Below are 18050 nucleotides of genomic sequence, written 5' to 3' on the forward strand. Positions count from 1 at the left end.
ACATTATCTGGCCAGTAGAGGTCAGAATGTAACAAATCACATTTACAGTATATTACAGTATTTTTGTTCCCACAAAAATCCATTACAAAAATACTAACTTCTTGAGCTTAATGCAAGTGGTATGTTAGTGTTTTTAGTGGGTCTAATGACTTTGAGTGTTTAAGTGAGTTGCTGCAGAGTGAGGATGTGACACAGGAAAAAGAAAACTCAAAATAGCTGCATTTGCTCACTAGAGGAGCGAACGCAGCCTCGCACAACATAACCACAAACACATCCTGTTTCAAAGACGTACCAGTGAGATCTTGGCTTGTGCTGAAAAACTGGAGGTCAGAGTGGTAAACAACAGAAGAACAAGATAGTCTCAGATAATTTTGGTGAAGTTTTATTCAGTCCTTCTCTATATGCAATTGTTGGGTATGACAGAATTTCTGGTTCTCTCACAGCCTCTCCATACTGTACTTCTAAACGTCTATTTTTGTTTAAATCTGGTCCATTGAAATTGCAAACTCCTGGAAAATCTGTATGCTCTCTGCTTTGTCACCGGCTAGTGGTTATATACAAAACAGTATTACAGATTGTTGAGGTTGATAGACAAAAGAAAAAAAAGAAGTTGACAAAAGAAGCAGATCATGTGACTGGATTAAGTATACATATGACAAAGGTGTGAAATGAAAACTGAACTGTCTGCAAATATCTCTGCACTCACAGAGATGGTAACATAGCAACACTAAAAAAACAGAAATACATTCTCTACTTAAACTAGTCAGCAATGCAATGCTTGAGAACAAAAAAAAGAGTATATGCGCACACACACACACACACACACACACAAAGGGCTCATTTATAATGTAACCATGTGGTGCATAAGCACACAACAACTCAGAAACAGAGAGAGATAGAGAGTAAGGACAGCATGGGGGCCAGTCAAGTGTTTCTGCTGATATGTAAGTGGGACATCTATCCATCTATCTATATATATATATCTATATATATATATGTGTGTGTGTGTGTGTGTGTGTCTGTCTATCTGTCTGTCTGTCTATATGAATTTTCATATTCATACAACTTCATTTTTTCCACATTTTCATAGGTTGTAGCCCTCTGCTAAAGTCCTTTAAACCGCTTGGCCAAAAATAAATCGCCATTCTTCAGTACAGAAACCCAAAACTTTATCGGGTTGTATGAGCACTACAGCCTTTACGTCATGTCAGCCATTTGTGCCCAGGGTGGGCAACTGTAGAACATTCACAGGGTTCTTGGTCATTGATTCAGGGATTTCAAAAACCTATATTGAAGCCTTCCCTTCTGTTGTCATAGTAAGGGGTCTGAAGAAGCTAATTCTGTATTCCCTTTATCATTTTGGGGTATTGACTGTAAGTAGAGCTGAAACATCTTTAGAATTGAATTGAAACAATTTAGCATAAAGCTGCAACACACCAAAAACTAAAAAGTTCTACCTAGCGTCACCAATGGAACAAAGTGTGAGTTGCATCCATGCATGTAACTTTTGAACCCTATGTCCAATTTTCTAAATTACGTACCATTGGAATCCTTGAATCAAACCGAGTTCAATGCATAAATGTATGTGAAATGACATGAATGTCCTGCATACTGGAGTTTCCGCAATTATACTTTAAATCAAAAACACAGAAATATTTTCACAGGTCTCACGTTTGTCCATTTCTCACAGAATTTAGCAACAATTTTGTCCATTTCTCACAGAATTTAGATCTTCTGAACAATCCAAATCCAAATTGATGGCAAAAGGATTTCTTCAGAGGGAAATTCTTTATCTGTGTGTGTTTCACACAGACACACACAGCACACAAAGGGAGCACACAGTCAATAGTGAACACACACAAACCCCAAAGCAAGCCTGTTCTCTAGTGAGAGTTGTTTGAACCTTGTTGTAAACCCGCTGTACTGTAACTGTACTTATGCAGGTGTTGCTTGAATGTAGACTTTAATAATGACATACCTACTTCCTTAAGAGTGTCCTTGACCTGACTGGATAGTATGCAGAGATGGACACACTGTATTCGGTCTGATTAGTATTAGGGTGTTCTGGATAGTCATCTACAGTACTTGATGGTGTGATGCATCAACATAAATTACACAACAACAGTATACTGTATAGCCTCACTGTCACTTTGTTATTGTAATTTAATATTGAATTTCAGTAAAGATTAATATGTGATATCTTCACAAATATGTTGGCCGGGGCTGTGGCATTCTGGAAATGCATTGTGGGAAATGTCACATTAGTTAGCTGAACTGTAACATTAGTTAGCACCAATACATGGGTTGTGTTTAATAAACACAGTATAATTTACATGTAATGACCTACAGTAGTTTGGTGAAATAGGAATTCTCAGTATTGTGCACTACTGTAAGTGCACTACACTTAATAAGCATTTGTTTGCACAACTTGCAATTCCTATTCCAGATTCAGTTCAGTTCAGTTCAGTTTTCTGTTGTAATTTCATCAGAGATGAAGTTTCAACTGGACAAAGTAGTAGTTATCTTTTGTTCCAAAATAAAATGTTGTAATCAATCAACCAAATCTACCATTATTCATGCATTCTTGATCCCATAATTTGAAGGATAGGCTGGTCCACTCCGACACACATGATTGCTCAAAATTATTGTTTGCCTTGTGGGATTTGCACCTCATCCGCCGCTATTTTTAATGTAATGGTATCTACACAGACCCGGTTGGGTGTTGCACCTGGTGAATCAGCACGTTTTGGCTACAAAACCTTAGTTTTTAGATTTAATGGTGCTTGTTTCTTACGGAACCCTAGAGGGGTCATTGCAACATATTTTATGGTATACAGTATATCCAGAAAACGTGCACACATTTTACTAAATCGTGCACACATTTGACTAAATTGTGCTCTCAATTTAATCAATTGTGTGCACGACTGAATAAATTCTGCACACGTTTTACTAAATAGTGCACTCTTTTTACTAATCTCTCATGCTCTCTCTCTTGTGCTCTCATTTTAATTGTTGTAAATTGAGAGGAACTCTCAAAGGAACTCTGGATCTCATTCATAGTGATCATTGAGTCCTTGGTTACCTGTCTGACCAAGGCCCTTCATCCCGGATCTCAGTTGGCTGAGCGGCCAGATCAAGGAAGACTGTTGGTTGTTCCAAACTTTTCCATTTGAGAATAATGGAGGCTACCGTGGGTGCTTTCAATGCTACCGATATTTTCTTGTATCCTTCCCCAGATCTGTGTCTTCACACAAACCTGTCTTGCAGGTCTACGGACAATTCTCTCGACCTTGTGGCTTGCTTTTCACTCTGACATACATTATCATTTGTGAGACCTTATATACAGAGATGTGTGCCTCTCTTAATGATGTCCAATGAATTCATTTAGGCACAGTTGGACTCCAATCAAGTTGTAGAAGCATCTCAAGGACCATTGATAGAAGTAGGATGCACCAGAGCTCAATTGCAAGTGTCATAATGAAGGGTCTGAATACTTATGTCAAGGAAATATCTCAGTCTTTTATTTTTTATAATTTTACAAAACACTCGAAACCTACTTTTTTTAAAATGTTGGAGTATTGTGTGTAGATTGATAAATTGAAAAAAAAACTGAATTGAATCCATTTTAAGATGAATTGAAAGCTTAAGATGATTGAAAACTTGAAAGGGTCTGAAAACTTTCCGGTTGCACTATAAACATGAGCATGGAAGTTACGCGGTGGTGTTCACCAAGTACGCCCAGTGTAGCAGTGCCCTGGGTTTGTTGTGTATTGACTTTTTTCCTCTCTCTCTCTCTCTCTCTCTCTCTCTCTCTCTCTCTCTCTCTCTCTCTCTCTCTCTCTCTCTCTCTCTCTCTCTCTCTCTCTCTCAGCCCTCAGTTCATGTGTTATCACTGAACAAACAACAAAAGGTGAGTATCTTGGTGAGTTGAGAGGTACCTTCTTAAATCTATCAGTGGAAGCAGAAAACAGTGCTGTGTGTTTTCTTTTTCCAATAATCACCATATTTTAGATTCTTAGAAATAAATGCAATATGTTTCAGGCATAGATTGTATTTTTTTGTATTATTGAATTGTTTATTTAGATAGGGACAGTGCATATTAATGGATATCTGTACACAATGTAAATATGCTAGAGTTAGCACCATATACAGTAGCTAATTTTCATCTATTGTCCTTAGGCAAATACATAAACAAACATAATAACAAAGTATATATGTGTATATATATATGTATATACTCCATGGATTGTATAAAGTATATATATATATATATATATATATATATATATATATATATATATATATATATACTCTTTTGATCGTGTGCGGGAAATTTGGTCTCTGCATTTATCCCAATCCGTGAATTAGTGAAACACACTCAGCACATAGTGAACACACAGTGAGGTGAAGCACACACTAATCCCGACGCAGTGAGCTGCCTGCTACAGCGGCGCTCGGAAAGCAGTGAGGGGTTAGGTGCCTTGCTCAAGGTTATGTCGCTCAAGGGCACTTCAGCCGTTCCTACTGGTCGGGGATCAACCCTCCGGTTACAAGCCCAAAGCCCTAACCAGTAGGCCACGACTGCGCCCCAAGTAACAAGCATACAACACCCTCATAGTTTGAGAGGCAAGACAAACACTAACAACAACAGTCAAGACTAAATACAACAGAACATGTGATAGTGAAATATGTGAGACAGCTTTGGGTTTCTAAAAGCCAGAATTTTAAATGATTTTTAAAATGAATGTATGAGGGACAGTCCCTTATTGTGGGGTGCAGGCTATTCTAATATTTATTTCCCTTTACTGACAAAACAGTTTGTCCAAATGTGGTGCGCCTAAAAGGTATTACACAGTCCCCTTTAGTAGGGGCCCTTGTTTAATACATAAACTGGACAAATCCTTCACTATTGTTATGCTATCTACCATAAGCTATCTTAAACCTAACATGCAAATGTTGGATAGTTAGATAGTGGTTATGATAACCATGTTGTTGGATAGTACCAAAATATTCAACGCATCACATCGCTATTCAGATTTGGTTGCATTTTGTTTATTCTTCTCCTACAGCTCCCCCTACAGCCAGAGTGGTGGTGGTGTCACCCCAGAGTCCTTTTTACTCTGGAGAGTTAGTTACTCTGAGGTGTGACATAGCAAAGTACTCAGACTGGCAACAGTATTCCTGGTTCAGAGACAACAGACCAGTTCCAGACGGGAACAGTGAGACCATCACCATCACACTCCCACAAGAGGCTGGTCAGTACCAGTGCTCTGGACAGAGAGAGGACCGTCCCCAGACATCATCTACAAGTCAATCTACTGAAATGACATATCATGGTAAGTCAACATTGGAAATATTGAAATATTATTTGTGAACAAGTATGGTAATATGTCAGAGTCTTGAGTCATTGTGTTGTGTCTACATATAAGATCCCAATCTCCTGCCATTCTGCCCGAAGACACCTCACGAGAATCGTGAAACGTTTCCTTGTCAGTAGATATAGCTCTATGGAGATAGTTTTTGTCTGTTATTAATCCTTCACCTCCACCTCCACAACAAAAGCATTTCATGTGTACAGGGGGAACAAGCCACGAAAAGTAAGCTTTTTATAACGGCAGAGTAAAATATAAATATATCGTAACTCTATGGGGAGCTCTACAGGCAGCAAAAATACCTGCACCTGTATAGTATACCTTTAAAATAATTTCTTCATTGAGATATGGTCTATATATTTAAATAAATAAAAATACTTTTTTTATTTTAATCACACGTAGAAAAACCAAATCCAGTTCTTAGAGGACCTCCACAGACCTGGCTGACTGAAGGAGACTCAGTGACTCTGTGCTGTGAGGTTAGAGGCTCCACTACAGGCTGGAGATTCCACTGGTATAAGATTGCCCTCTACAGGCCTGAGTTGACATATATCACTCATGAAAACAGAGCATATTCAGTAGAGATGCTCTCAGACAGCATCAGAGGAGCTGGAGGCTCCTACACTCTCTATGGATATGGTTAGCTTTACAAAGCACCGTATTGTGTATTGTTTTGAATAGAATTGAGTGTCTACATGTAAAATTTGGTGGTGCAATTTGAGCGTTGACAATTGTGATACAGGCCTGTATGCTTATACAATGTGTTATAGGCCCTTCTAGACGGGAAGGCCCTCCTATTTATTCCACATGCTGTTCCAAACCAGGAAGAGCTATGACACTCTTGACTTGGTCTAAAAGCATCACAAATCTGATAAAAATCACTTTTCATTCCTTTTTAAACTGGCATTGTCTTAACAGAAAAAACAAAGACAGTTCTTAGAGGACCTCCACAGACCTGGCTGACTGAAGGAGACTCAGTGACTCTGAGCTGTGAGGTCAAAGGCTCCACTACAGGCTGGAGATTCCACTGGTACAAGACTGCCTCCTACAGGCCTGAGTTGACATATATCATACATGAAAACAGAGGATATTCTATAGAGCTGGTGTCAGACAGCATCAGAGGAGCTGGAGGCTCCTACACTCTCAGCCCTGCTGCTCTTAGACACACAGGGGTTTATGTGTGCAGAGCAGAGAGAGGAGAGCCAGCCTATCACACAGAGTTCAGCCAACCTCAGCCTCTCTGGGTCTCAGGTGAGTTCATTATTTAAAGTGAATTTGTGCTTTGCTCTTTTTTTCTGCACAGGGTCTTGCAAAGTGTGCTTGTCATATGCCTCCTATTTTATTCTTAATGTTTAGGTCTTTCACCTCCAGCTTCTCTGGTTGAACGTCCCAATACAAATCAACATTTTACATATCAGTTTCTCTCCCTGAGCTGTGAGGGGAGTGGGAACTCTACTGGATGGAGACTGAGATGGTTCTCGAGAATGACGGAGCGAGAATCGTGCCCCTTTAAATGGATCTCAGAGGCAGGATTCAGGTGCAGCATCAGATCAGCACTTCGATCACACAGTGGAGTGTACTGGTGTCAGTCTGAGTCTGGAGATCAGAGTAATCCTGTCAACATCACAATGCACGGTGAGTGTAATCAGACATGATTTATTTTTCTGCAAAAATTTGTATGATTTTAATGATTCAGAAGATTTTCTTTTTTTTCCCTTTAAAGACAAAAAATGTCCTCAAAAATGTATAATGAAATGTGAATACTGTATACATTGGATTTGTATATGTATATAAGTAATTTGATTTAATGGTATTCCTTCTTAAGCTCTGTTGACATTGCCCATCATAAATTAAGCAGTGATGCAGTGATGATATTTAGTCATATTGCCTCATGTGATAATGTAGCTAATAATGTAATGTCACTGTTCTGTACAATAAAGTTGGTCATGTGCTTCTAGATAGTCCTGGCTAGCACTAGCCCTGTTCCTTAGGCACTACAACAAGTACCACTCATTTTCTGAGGCCGGTGAGAAATTAAGCAATTGCTAAATGTGACAATGTGACAGTATTACAATGTCAAGACCCCATTGTGCTGTACAGATGGTATTGTGATTCTGGAGAGTCCTGCCCATCCTGTGACTGAGGGAGATCCTCTGACTCTGCGCTGTAGATATCGCTACCAGCCATCAAACATCAGTGCTGACTTCTATAAAGATGGGACACTCCTGCAGACCTCCACCACAGGAGAGATGACCATCCCTGCAGTCTCAAAGTCACATGAAGGCCTCTATAAGTGCAGGATCCCAGAGAGAGGAGAGTCACCAGAGAGCTGGACCACAGTAAAGGGTAAAAATCAAATACCACGATGGGCTTTTCCTGTGGTTAATCAAAACATGCATCTTCTACTGTAGACTGTATAGATTCCCCTCGATCTCAGTTATAGTTTCATTATCTGTCAGTGCAGAGTTCACCTGACGCCCCTGCTTTCAGAACATCCCTCAGGAATGGAATATTAGAAATGAGATCTCACCTATATATTCTAGATATTGCACTTAATTTCACATAAGTGATTTACACTAAATTCTCCTATTTCTTGATTTAATCTACTGAGAAAAGGCTCTTGTATTGTTTGTATTGTTAAAGTATAATTTAAAATCAACATTTATTCTTGTGCTCTTTATTTGTCCTCAGAGGGATTTGGGATTTATGAGGAAAGACATTTTTCCACTATGTGAACTAAATTGTCTCATTTTGCATGCCCTGATTGAAAATTCATTCAGTGATGACAATCATTTAGTAAAGGATGGTGAATGTGTTTTATTTAGTTCAAATTATTTAGAATGACACTCTCTTACTTGCTGAGAACACTGGCAAAATTAGTCAGGGGTGTGTTTTGGTTTTTAGTGGTTTTAGTACGGATATGGTTAGCTTTACAAAGCACCGTATTGTGTATTGTTTTGAATAGAATTGAGTGTCTACATGTAAAATTTGGTGGTGCAATTTGAGCGTTGACAATTGTGATACAGGCCTGTATGCTTATACAATGTGTTATAGGCCCTTCTAGACGGGAAGGCCCTCCTATTTATTCCACATGCTGTTCCAAACCAGGAAGAGCTATGACACTCTTGACTTGGTCTAAAAGCATCACAAATCTGATAAAAATCACTTTTCATTCCTTTTTAAATTGGCATTGTCTTAACAGAAAAAACAAAGACAGTTCTTAGAGGACCTTCACAGACCTGGCTGACTGAAGGAGACTCAGTGACTCTGAGCTGTGAGGTCAAAGGCTCCACTACAGGCTGGAGATTCCACTGGTACAAGACTGCCTCCTACAGGCCTGAGTTGACATATATCATACATGAAAACAGAGGATATTCTATAGAGCTGGTGTCAGACAGCATCAGAGCTGGAGGCTCTTACACTCTCAGCCCTGCTGCTCTTAGACACACAGGGGTTTATGTGTGCAGAGCAGAGAGAGGAGAGCCAGCCTATCACACAGAGTTCAGCCAACTTCAGCCTCTCTGGGTCACAGGTGAGTTAACTCTTTACAGTGGCTTTGTGGATGTGTTTTGATCTCGGAGCTCAGCTCTTACTCTGCACATGGTCTTGCAAAGAGTTTTTGACACATACCTCTTATTGAACTATTTATTTGCAGGTCTTTCGCCTCAAGCGTCTCTGGTTGTACATCCCAAAGAAAATCAACATTTTACTCATGAGTCTCTCTCTCTGAGCTGTGAGGGGAACGGGAACTCAACTGGATGGACACTGAGATGGCTCTCAAATCGAATGTTGCGTAAGATGTGTCCCACTGACTGGAGATCAGAAACTGGATTCAGCTGCAGCATCAGCTCAGCATCTTCATCAGACAGTGGAGTGTACTGGTGTCAGTCTGAGTGTGGAGAGCACAGTAACCCTGTCAACATCACCGTGCACAGTGAGTACAATCAGATATGATTTAATTGGTTTCCAAAATGTGTATGATTTCAAACCTTTAGAACACATTAGGCCCTCAAAAAATATATAACAATTTCAATATTGTATACATTGGTATTGTATGTATGTGAAAGTCATTTCATGGTAATGATGTTGATAGTTTACCTTCCTATGTTTTGTACACATTGCCTCCTGTAACTTGTTGTAAAAATGTAATCTGTTATTTTACTGTTGTGTACTATGAAGCTGGTTATGTGATACTGGATAGTATAAATAATTGGATCTTGTATGCCACTATTGTGCTTCTTGTTGGTGGTCAAGTGCTGCTAGAGTCCTGGCTAGCCCTTGTTAGTGCTGTTCCTTAGGCACTACCCCACCACCAATAATTTTCTGAACCAATGATAATAGAAGTGAATACTAAATTTCCTTTATATATGTGCTCTACAATGTGACAAGGTCTTGTGTCACCATTGTGCTGTACAGATGGTGATGTGATCCTAGAGAGTCCTGTCCATCCTGTGACTGAGGGAGATCCTCTGACCCTGCGCTGTAGATATCGCTACCAGCCATCAAACATCAGTGCTGACTTCTATAAAGATGGGACACTCCTGCAGACCTCCACCACAGGAGAGATGACCATCCCTGCAGTCTCAAAGTCACATGAAGGCCTCTATAAGTGCAGGAACCCAGAGAGAGGAGAGTCACCAGAGAGTTGGGTCACAGTAAAGGGTAAATCTCAAATACCTACAGAAGCAAAAATAAATGCCAAAAACTCACAATTCACCAGAAATTGTATCTCACTTGCAGAGGTATAAAAGTCCAGTTTCATAAAGTAAAAGCCTTGCCACATTTTTGTTCCAACCATTTATTTAATCAGCTGATTTTAATTATCACAACTCTTAAGCCAGGTAGATCAGCTAATTAGTGAAATCACCTGTGTTAAGCACACAGGTAGAATCAATACATGGCAGGACCGTTACTTTCTGAAGCCGGATTTTTACATCTCTGCTCACTTGTCCTAACAGTGTCGGCTCCACATTCTGGATTATTTTTGCTGGTAATTGTGGGCCTAGTTGTTGGACTGGTGATCATCTTTGGCTTCATAATAATACTGCTTCTGATCCATCGCTTCAAAAAGCCAAATGGTAAGAGAACTTTAAACACCCAGCCGCTGCAGTAAAAGAAAGCCAAGCTAAAGTGTCCATCTCTAAGTGAGGTGAAATATTTTATTTAAGTAAAACTGAGCTCAAAGTTTATGTTGGTCGCTGGTTTCATGTCTCTCTGCAGGTATGGGTACACAAACAACACAATCGTAAGTGAACATTCCCTATGGCCATTTCTGAGATAGACAGGGTCGTTGCCAGGGTTTTCAAAAACTGAGAAAATTAATTAATTTTGAGAAAAATAAAATTAATTTAGAAAAAAATAACAAATAAAATGATGACTTCTGGTGAGTTTTCTGGAAAGAAATGGACAGATTGAGACTTCAGATTCAGTTATCCGTCCCTGATAATGGAGGATGTGAACTGTTTAACTGTAACCAATAGGACTTAGTCTACTATAGGCTAGCTATAGACCCATATAAATTAATTACAGTGTGTGTTTGTGTGTGTCTGTGTCTGTGTCTGTGTCTGTGTGTACACTTCTTCAATTGCACTATACTGGTCATTTTGTTACTTCAAAGCTTACTGGTAACTTTTTCAATTGGACCATATTGGTAGCCTAATTCCGCAGCCTCAAACTCTGCTATTTCCACGTTACTGTGCTCTCCTTTTTGAGAAATCAGATTGCAGCTGCAACTATGTGTCACGTGATGCTGCGTCTGCAGTGATATTTGTCTTGCCTATTTGCACTTAATAGATGAAACGAAACCTGAGCAAAAAGAAATACAGAGGGCATGAACTCGATGTCCTCAATAGTAGATACGGGCATGGAGACAGATAATATAATATATTTGACATATGGTTTGACATCAGTGTCAAAACTAGAGAAAGACTGGCAACTGAAACGGGCCCATGAAATCAGTGTACTAATGTACTGGTCAAAAGTTTGTGGTCACTTAGAAATTTCCATGCTATTCCATTATAGACAGAATACCAGCTGTGATCGGTTACATTGTTTTTTAATCAAGGCAGCAGTTTTCAGATTACATTATGTGCTTACATAATTGCAAAATTGTTCTTGACTGTTGTAGAAAGAAATGGCTGATCTTCAATGCAATACCTACAATGTCCATTACCAGCAATCATTCATCCAATGTTCAAAAGGCCTATTCAGTTTACTAATCTGATATCATGTTAAAAGGCTAACTGAGAAAACATTGGAGAACCCTTTTGCAATTATGTAAGCACATAATGTAATCTGAAAACTGTTGCCCTGATTAAAGAAACAACACAGCTGGTATTCTGGAGTGGAATGGAAATGTCTAAGTGACCCCAAGCTTTTGACCGGTAGTGTACTGTACATGCTCATCAAAGTGTTTTAGATCAAATCATTAATATAAGATCGATAAATCATATTTCTCTTTCAGCCAACCTGACTTTGTTCCTCTTTGTCCGCCATATATGTTTTCTAGATAATTATTTCATAGTGTGCAGCCTGGTTACAAAACCAGGAGAGTATATGGTAGAGTATTTGCTGACAGAAACCATGTGCCCACCCCCAAGCATCCAGATGTCAAAAGCTGGGGCACACAATTGTCATTCACATAGAAAAAGAACCTGAGGTAATCCACTTTGCTTGCAAGGAAAATTATCAAATTGATTGAAAAGAAAATAATAAAATGGCAGACAGTTTGATCATGCACATGGTTATTACGTGCATGAAATGTTAAAATTCACAGATTCATATTTTACATCTTTCAGTTCTGACATTGATATAGCACCATACAAACCTATCCATTTCAATTAAATACAAGTTTTTTAATTGTGTTCATGAACTTTTACAGATCTGTGTCACCCTCTAGTGGTCAAAAGCAGGAAAGTACCATACATGGATCTACCCAGGATCAGAGTCAGCCTACAGGAAGTGATGGGGCCCAGTCAGAGGGTATACTACTGCAAGCAGGTCAGGCATCTGAAATACCTTTAAGGTCAGATAAATATGATCACTTGTTTCACAAGTACTAGTCTGACAAATCTATCTTTGTAGGCATTACAGATGATGTCTATGAGACCATCTCAACACAACACCCTCTGCAACATGCCTCTGCAATACATGGCTCTGCAAGTAAGTTTTGTGAAATACTTCCTAATGTGCCTGATATTAGACAATTAGAATGTGCTTGATACCTTTTCTGCTCTTCGCCCTACCACTACCCCTCAATTTTGCATCCCTACATGGGGCGTCCAAATTCTGTTTTAGGCTAGAAGGATATTAAAAAGTGTTAAGGGGCAATTCCATGGAAAATTACGTTTTTTTGTAACATCCATATAACGCCAATAAAATGTGATGGTATGGTATGATGTGAATGATTACATGAAATTTCAGCATTTGCTATTTTTGGCTGAAGAATGTACATGAGAAAAAATGCACAAACAATGAATGTTATCATTCACATCATTCAAATGCCAAGGCATTTCACTGGTGTTATGGATGTGACAAAAAGTCAATTTTCCGTGGAATTGCTCTAAGACTACAAGACCCTTCAAATTAAGATTTCAGTGTGCACACTTCAAATGGAGGATTATGAGAAATGTCTGGTAGTAGCCTGGGTGTTCCCATGCTGCCTTGCGCGCGATTTGATTCATGCTGCTAAGGCAGCCTGGAGACCATGGAGCAAATTTTCGCCTGAGATAGGGAACCAATCACAGAACAGGGGGGAAAGCAAGACGATGATGAGCTATGCACAGACGCATTTGATAGACATCCGTGGCACCCAATAAACGGATCTGGGCATTTTTTTCAAATACGAGAAAATGAACGTTTGGTTTCCAGACCACGTCTCATTGAGAAGTGGTGGCGCTAGCCAGGCTAGTCTGGTAGCATCCTTCAATTTCATTCGAAAATTTCCCTCGGGATCTATCTATCTATAGGCCTGAAACGGGTAAATAGTAGGATTGCATGTCTGCGCTCTCTACATTATACAGGTAACATGCTATTAATCAACTGGCTTCAGACTGTAGTCTCTCAATATATTGTGTACTTCACATGGAGCTATATTGAGCATATACAACTCAGTGGATGTGTGTCACCTTAGAAACAATGGTACGTTCAAGAAAACTCATATAGTCCCATGACTTTGCATTTCATGGTGATCAGGGGCGCCTGCAGGAATTAATGCTATGGTACGCACATCCATTTGTTCTAGCGTAACGTGACGTCTGGCTTTAGTGCAGTCTAACGTTCTGACAAGCACACCAATTGCCTACCTTGTTCTTGCCCATCTGGAATAACTCTTAGCTTTGCTGCCTCCATCCTTTCTGTTTTCGTTGTTTAAACTTGTGATATCCATGATGAGTATTGAGTTAGTGAATTAGCTCAACATTGTGTGCTGATAACTATACTGTAGATAGCAGAGTAAAAGAAAACAAGTAGCCTATTGCGTGTCTGCGTGCGTATTCTCTCTCCTGCTCAAACAAAATGCGTGCACGTTAACACGTTTTGATAACGTGTTCACTTACTTTACGTAATACAAAATGGTAAATAGCCTAATGGCATGCAGCTAAAGGGATACTGTGCATAGTTGGGAAGGTATGGTAGGCCAATTTGGTGTGAATACACACACACACAAGGGAAATTTTCTGTTGTTGAGTAGCTTGATGGCACGCACAGTGCGTACGGACATACACCTGCAGGCGCGCCTGATGGTGATTATAGGTGGTGCTAATGAAGACTCACTGGCTTATTCAGGATAATGACAAAAAGAAACAATTGGATGTAAAAATAAAACCTTCTCCTTCCCATGTCTAGGTAATGAAGAGGAATGCAATGACATGCCGTCTCAAAACCATGGAGTACAAGCACGAGTGGAACTCCTCAGACAGATTTTGACTGGAGTCTGACAAAGAATATACATTTAAATACCCAAACAAATGCTGAGACATACCGAATGAATTCGTATGTATCCCCCAAATGATAAGGTTTTACATACTGTATATGTCCGATGGTTTTGGTTATTGATTGCTGGCAACTTCTCGATCATATAAATGTTTCGATGTGTTTCAGCTTAGCCTAGGGTTTACTGGTGTTGATTTGCCATTTTTGCATTTGATATGCATGTCCCTGTGGCTGTGAAGTACTGACATTTAACCATCAACTAGATTGTACAATTCTGATTAAAAATATCCACACACTATTGTTCTTGTCTTGTATTTTATTTCACTGGCCAGCAGAGGGCAGTAGACTAAATGCTGAGAATACAATGCATCTACAGTATGCAATGTATTCTCATACAATGCACCTATCACATTTAAAGCATATGACCAGTACGGTAATGATGGTATCCACACAAATCCTCTTCTACTCCTAAAGCATTCAAACTAAAATCCAAAAAATACAAGTGTGAGTTTGTGAGTGGGAAAACGTGAGTGGTTACGACTAAGTGTAGGTGTTTTACAGCAGAGGGTGTGATAGAGGAAATAAGGCATCAAATGTACAATATGCGCAGGCAGCTTCACACATAAACACAAGACATGTCACATCCTGTTTGTTTCAATGAGCTCTTGTGCTGGACATCTGCAGGTCAGGATGGTACGTATTGCAAGAACAAAATTGCTGCAGATCATGCATTAGAGTTATTCTATCTAGTCTTACATAAAAATAGCAAATGTTGCAGTTCAATGTATCCCAGTGAAATCTCGTATGCTGGGAATAACTGCTGGGTCATTCCACGTCAGTTCAACCAGGGCCCACGGACATAGGTCTCAAAAAATTCTGAAGAAATTACCAGGTGTACCTATGTTACCCAGGAGACACACTGTAAAATTACTCTTATGTAAGATCAATACTTTCCAAGATACAGCCAGTTTTACAGGGGGAGGGGGGTGTCGATTTTGTTTGGCCTCTTTTTTTTGTCAAAGTTCACAAGCCCACAGTGCAAGAACTAAACCATGTAGAAGGCTCAAATTTTGCATGCTGGTACATAAATAGGAATAGTACGTTTGGTCTGGATAATCCTGCATGGTCATAGCTGTCCCTCAAAGTTGATACAAATTTTATTGGTGTTTTTGGCTAGGCTCTGTTTAAGCCTTCAGAAGACATATTTGTACTCAACATAGGCTCTTGATTTATTTTCCTTACTGAGATAAGTAGAAACACTCTCACAAAAAGCAATGAACAGAAAATAAATCCCTTCAGGGTCTGAACAGCAGACCTCACAAGTCTGAAAAATCATTTTGGTTATCATTTTCAGAGCACCCAAACACCTTGTGGGAATATACACAGATTTTTTAAATATGTTTTTCTTTATTCTCCATGATCCCTTCTTTTTGAAAACACCAATTTGACTTGTCTTATGCAAATCTTTCTTTTTTATTTTCCACCCTGAACATGGGCAAAATGCCCCATTGACATCAATATGTTTTATATAGAGTCACCACACTGCCACCTGTGGTTGTATAGAGTAACCTGTGGCTGTGATACATCTCAAACACCCGGCCCGCGGGCCAAATCCGGCCCGCGTCCTGCCCAATTCCGGCCCGCGACGTATGACAACATAATAATGTAATCCGGCCCTTGAGGCTATTAATTGCGACAAACAACGATACTGATTAAAATAGACGATAGATCCAGGTACGGTGATAAATCTCATTTGTAGGCCTACTCTGCTCCACTATGTGCAAGACATCCAGAGCTTGATTCAAACCCAAAATCGCTGCGCAAAGTTTTCAGGAAATACTTGTATTACACGCGAGAAACACAAAGACGTGCATTTGTAATGACGCGGAAGCGATGCATGCCATAGTGTTGCAGAAATCGAAGCAGAGATTAAGCAGAAATGGGCCTACACCAAATGTTGAAAAACGTTCACGTGTGATGAAGTTTTAGGTAAGCTTTGTTATTCACCTATTCTAATTCTGAAGGAGAATATCCTTTTGGAGATTATGATCGATCGTCTATGACAGTGATAGTCATGGTGCGTCTGTGAATGGAGGTGCGTGTATACAACGGTGTCCACTAAGCATACCATGCTTGTTTTGACCCTCTGCCCAACATAGCTTGGAGGTTGCAGTGGTAATCGTGATGATAGTGTCCGTAATTGATGTGGTACAGACAGCAGGGCTAGTAGAAATAGGGCTCTAAAGAACTACAAAGTCACCCGCAATATGATGCGAACTTCTGGGTACTGCAGATTACCCGCGACAGGAACTGTTTGATCAGAATACTTTATTGTAGGCCTATATTGTAGTAATCTATTACTAAACCACAACATCTTAGGTGTTGGTATACATCTTAGGTGTTTTCCTGTTAATTTGTTATGTGGGTAATATGAAAAAAGGAAGGTAAACCTGCTCAAATATGTTCATCCAGTATTTAGTGAAAGGTGCATAATTTGTGGTGCTTGTCATCCAGTGACCAATTAGATGGGTAAATTTACCCCCTTCATAGACTTTTGTTTTACTCAAAGATTTTTACATTTACAGTAGGACTTTATCTCTGACCACTTTCAAGCAATGGCCTTTTGAAATTTTTATATAAAAATCCAATGGTGTTGCTTTCTTAACCCTGATGCCTAGTTTGCCAGGTTTAAAAAAAGTTATGAGAGGAAATATTTTTATTTGGTGTGAAACACACACACATACCTGTTTTTATGTTTTTCATTTATTTTATAATTTGTATTAATATTTATTTTATCATTATTTTATTTATAAGCTAAGGTTGCTATCACAGGTGTCTAAAACTAGATAAAAACACTTGCACTTTCTGTTTGCAGTTTTGTGTGGTATTTGAAAAAAAAGAACATTGCATTTTCAGAAATAGCCGGCCCTCCAATCAGATGACGTTGGCAGAATTGGCCCCCAGCTCATTTGAGTTTGAGACCCCTGGTTTAGTTCTTGTGCTGTGGGCTTGTGAACTTTGACAAAAAAAAGAGGCCGAACAAAATCGACACCCCCCTCCCCCTGTAAAACTGGCTGTATCTTGGAAAGTATTAATCTTACATAATAGTAATTTTACAGTGTGTCTCCTGAGTAACATAGGTACACCTGGTAATTTTTTCAGAATTTTTTGAGACCTAAGTGCGTGGGCCCTGGTTGAATAAACGTGGAATGACCCTGCTCTTAGATCTAAGGATGGCTGCAAGATAATAATAATAAAGAGGAATCAAATCTCACAGCCCATACTTCTGATTAATATCTCCTTCTTTAAGGATTCGGCACGATTTCCAGGATATTTCTTTGAGGAAATGTGTGAAACCCCCTGTGATTATCTTTCAGCGCAATAAACTTTTCTAAAGGTAGTTCCAAGAAGAAGTGTTTCTTGCGGTCATAATGATGACATACTGTATCCTCTCCCTACTGCAATCTCTCAAAAACACTCCCACTGTCCAGTACTGAGAAGTGTTATGTTTTATTGCAGTCACCCTACTATCAGAAAGAGGCGTTTCCACACATACGTTTTTAAACATAGAGGCCGATAAGATCAGCCACTGTGATCACTGTGCCATGAAACGGCAATAGTTGGATTGAGCTACAGTGTAATGTTTGGCTATAGTAGTTAACTTTGAATGTGATAGTCATCTGCTCAGTGACTGTGTACTTATCTACCATATAACATTATTAGTGATGAGTTGATTGGGTTGAATTG

General features: G+C 39.4%; 1 protein-coding gene across 1 annotated transcript in view; it reads left to right on the plus strand.

Annotated features, from left to right (window-relative positions):
- The window catches only part of LOC121689382 (titin-like), a 309974-nt gene extending 295386 nt beyond the window's left edge, over positions 1-14588 (plus strand). The window contains exons 62-74 of the mRNA XM_042069129.1: positions 3872-3922; positions 5070-5336; positions 6291-6623; positions 6729-7007; positions 7473-7718; positions 8575-8904; positions 9028-9306; positions 9789-10034; positions 10331-10450; positions 10593-10617; positions 12253-12371; positions 12456-12533; positions 14217-14588. Of these exons, the coding sequence (XP_041925063.1) occupies positions 3872-3922; positions 5070-5336; positions 6291-6623; positions 6729-7007; positions 7473-7718; positions 8575-8904; positions 9028-9306; positions 9789-10034; positions 10331-10450; positions 10593-10617; positions 12253-12371; positions 12456-12533; positions 14217-14308 (2465 nt within the window). The 3' untranslated portion in view covers positions 14309-14588. The remainder of the gene's footprint in view (positions 1-3871; positions 3923-5069; positions 5337-6290; positions 6624-6728; positions 7008-7472; positions 7719-8574; positions 8905-9027; positions 9307-9788; positions 10035-10330; positions 10451-10592; positions 10618-12252; positions 12372-12455; positions 12534-14216) is intronic.
- The last annotated feature ends 3462 nt before the right edge of the window (positions 14589-18050 follow it).

The sequence above is a fragment of the Alosa sapidissima genome, chromosome 18, assembly GCF_018492685.1.
Source record: "Alosa sapidissima isolate fAloSap1 chromosome 18, fAloSap1.pri, whole genome shotgun sequence".
Lineage (NCBI taxonomy): Eukaryota > Metazoa > Chordata > Actinopteri > Clupeiformes > Clupeidae > Alosa > Alosa sapidissima.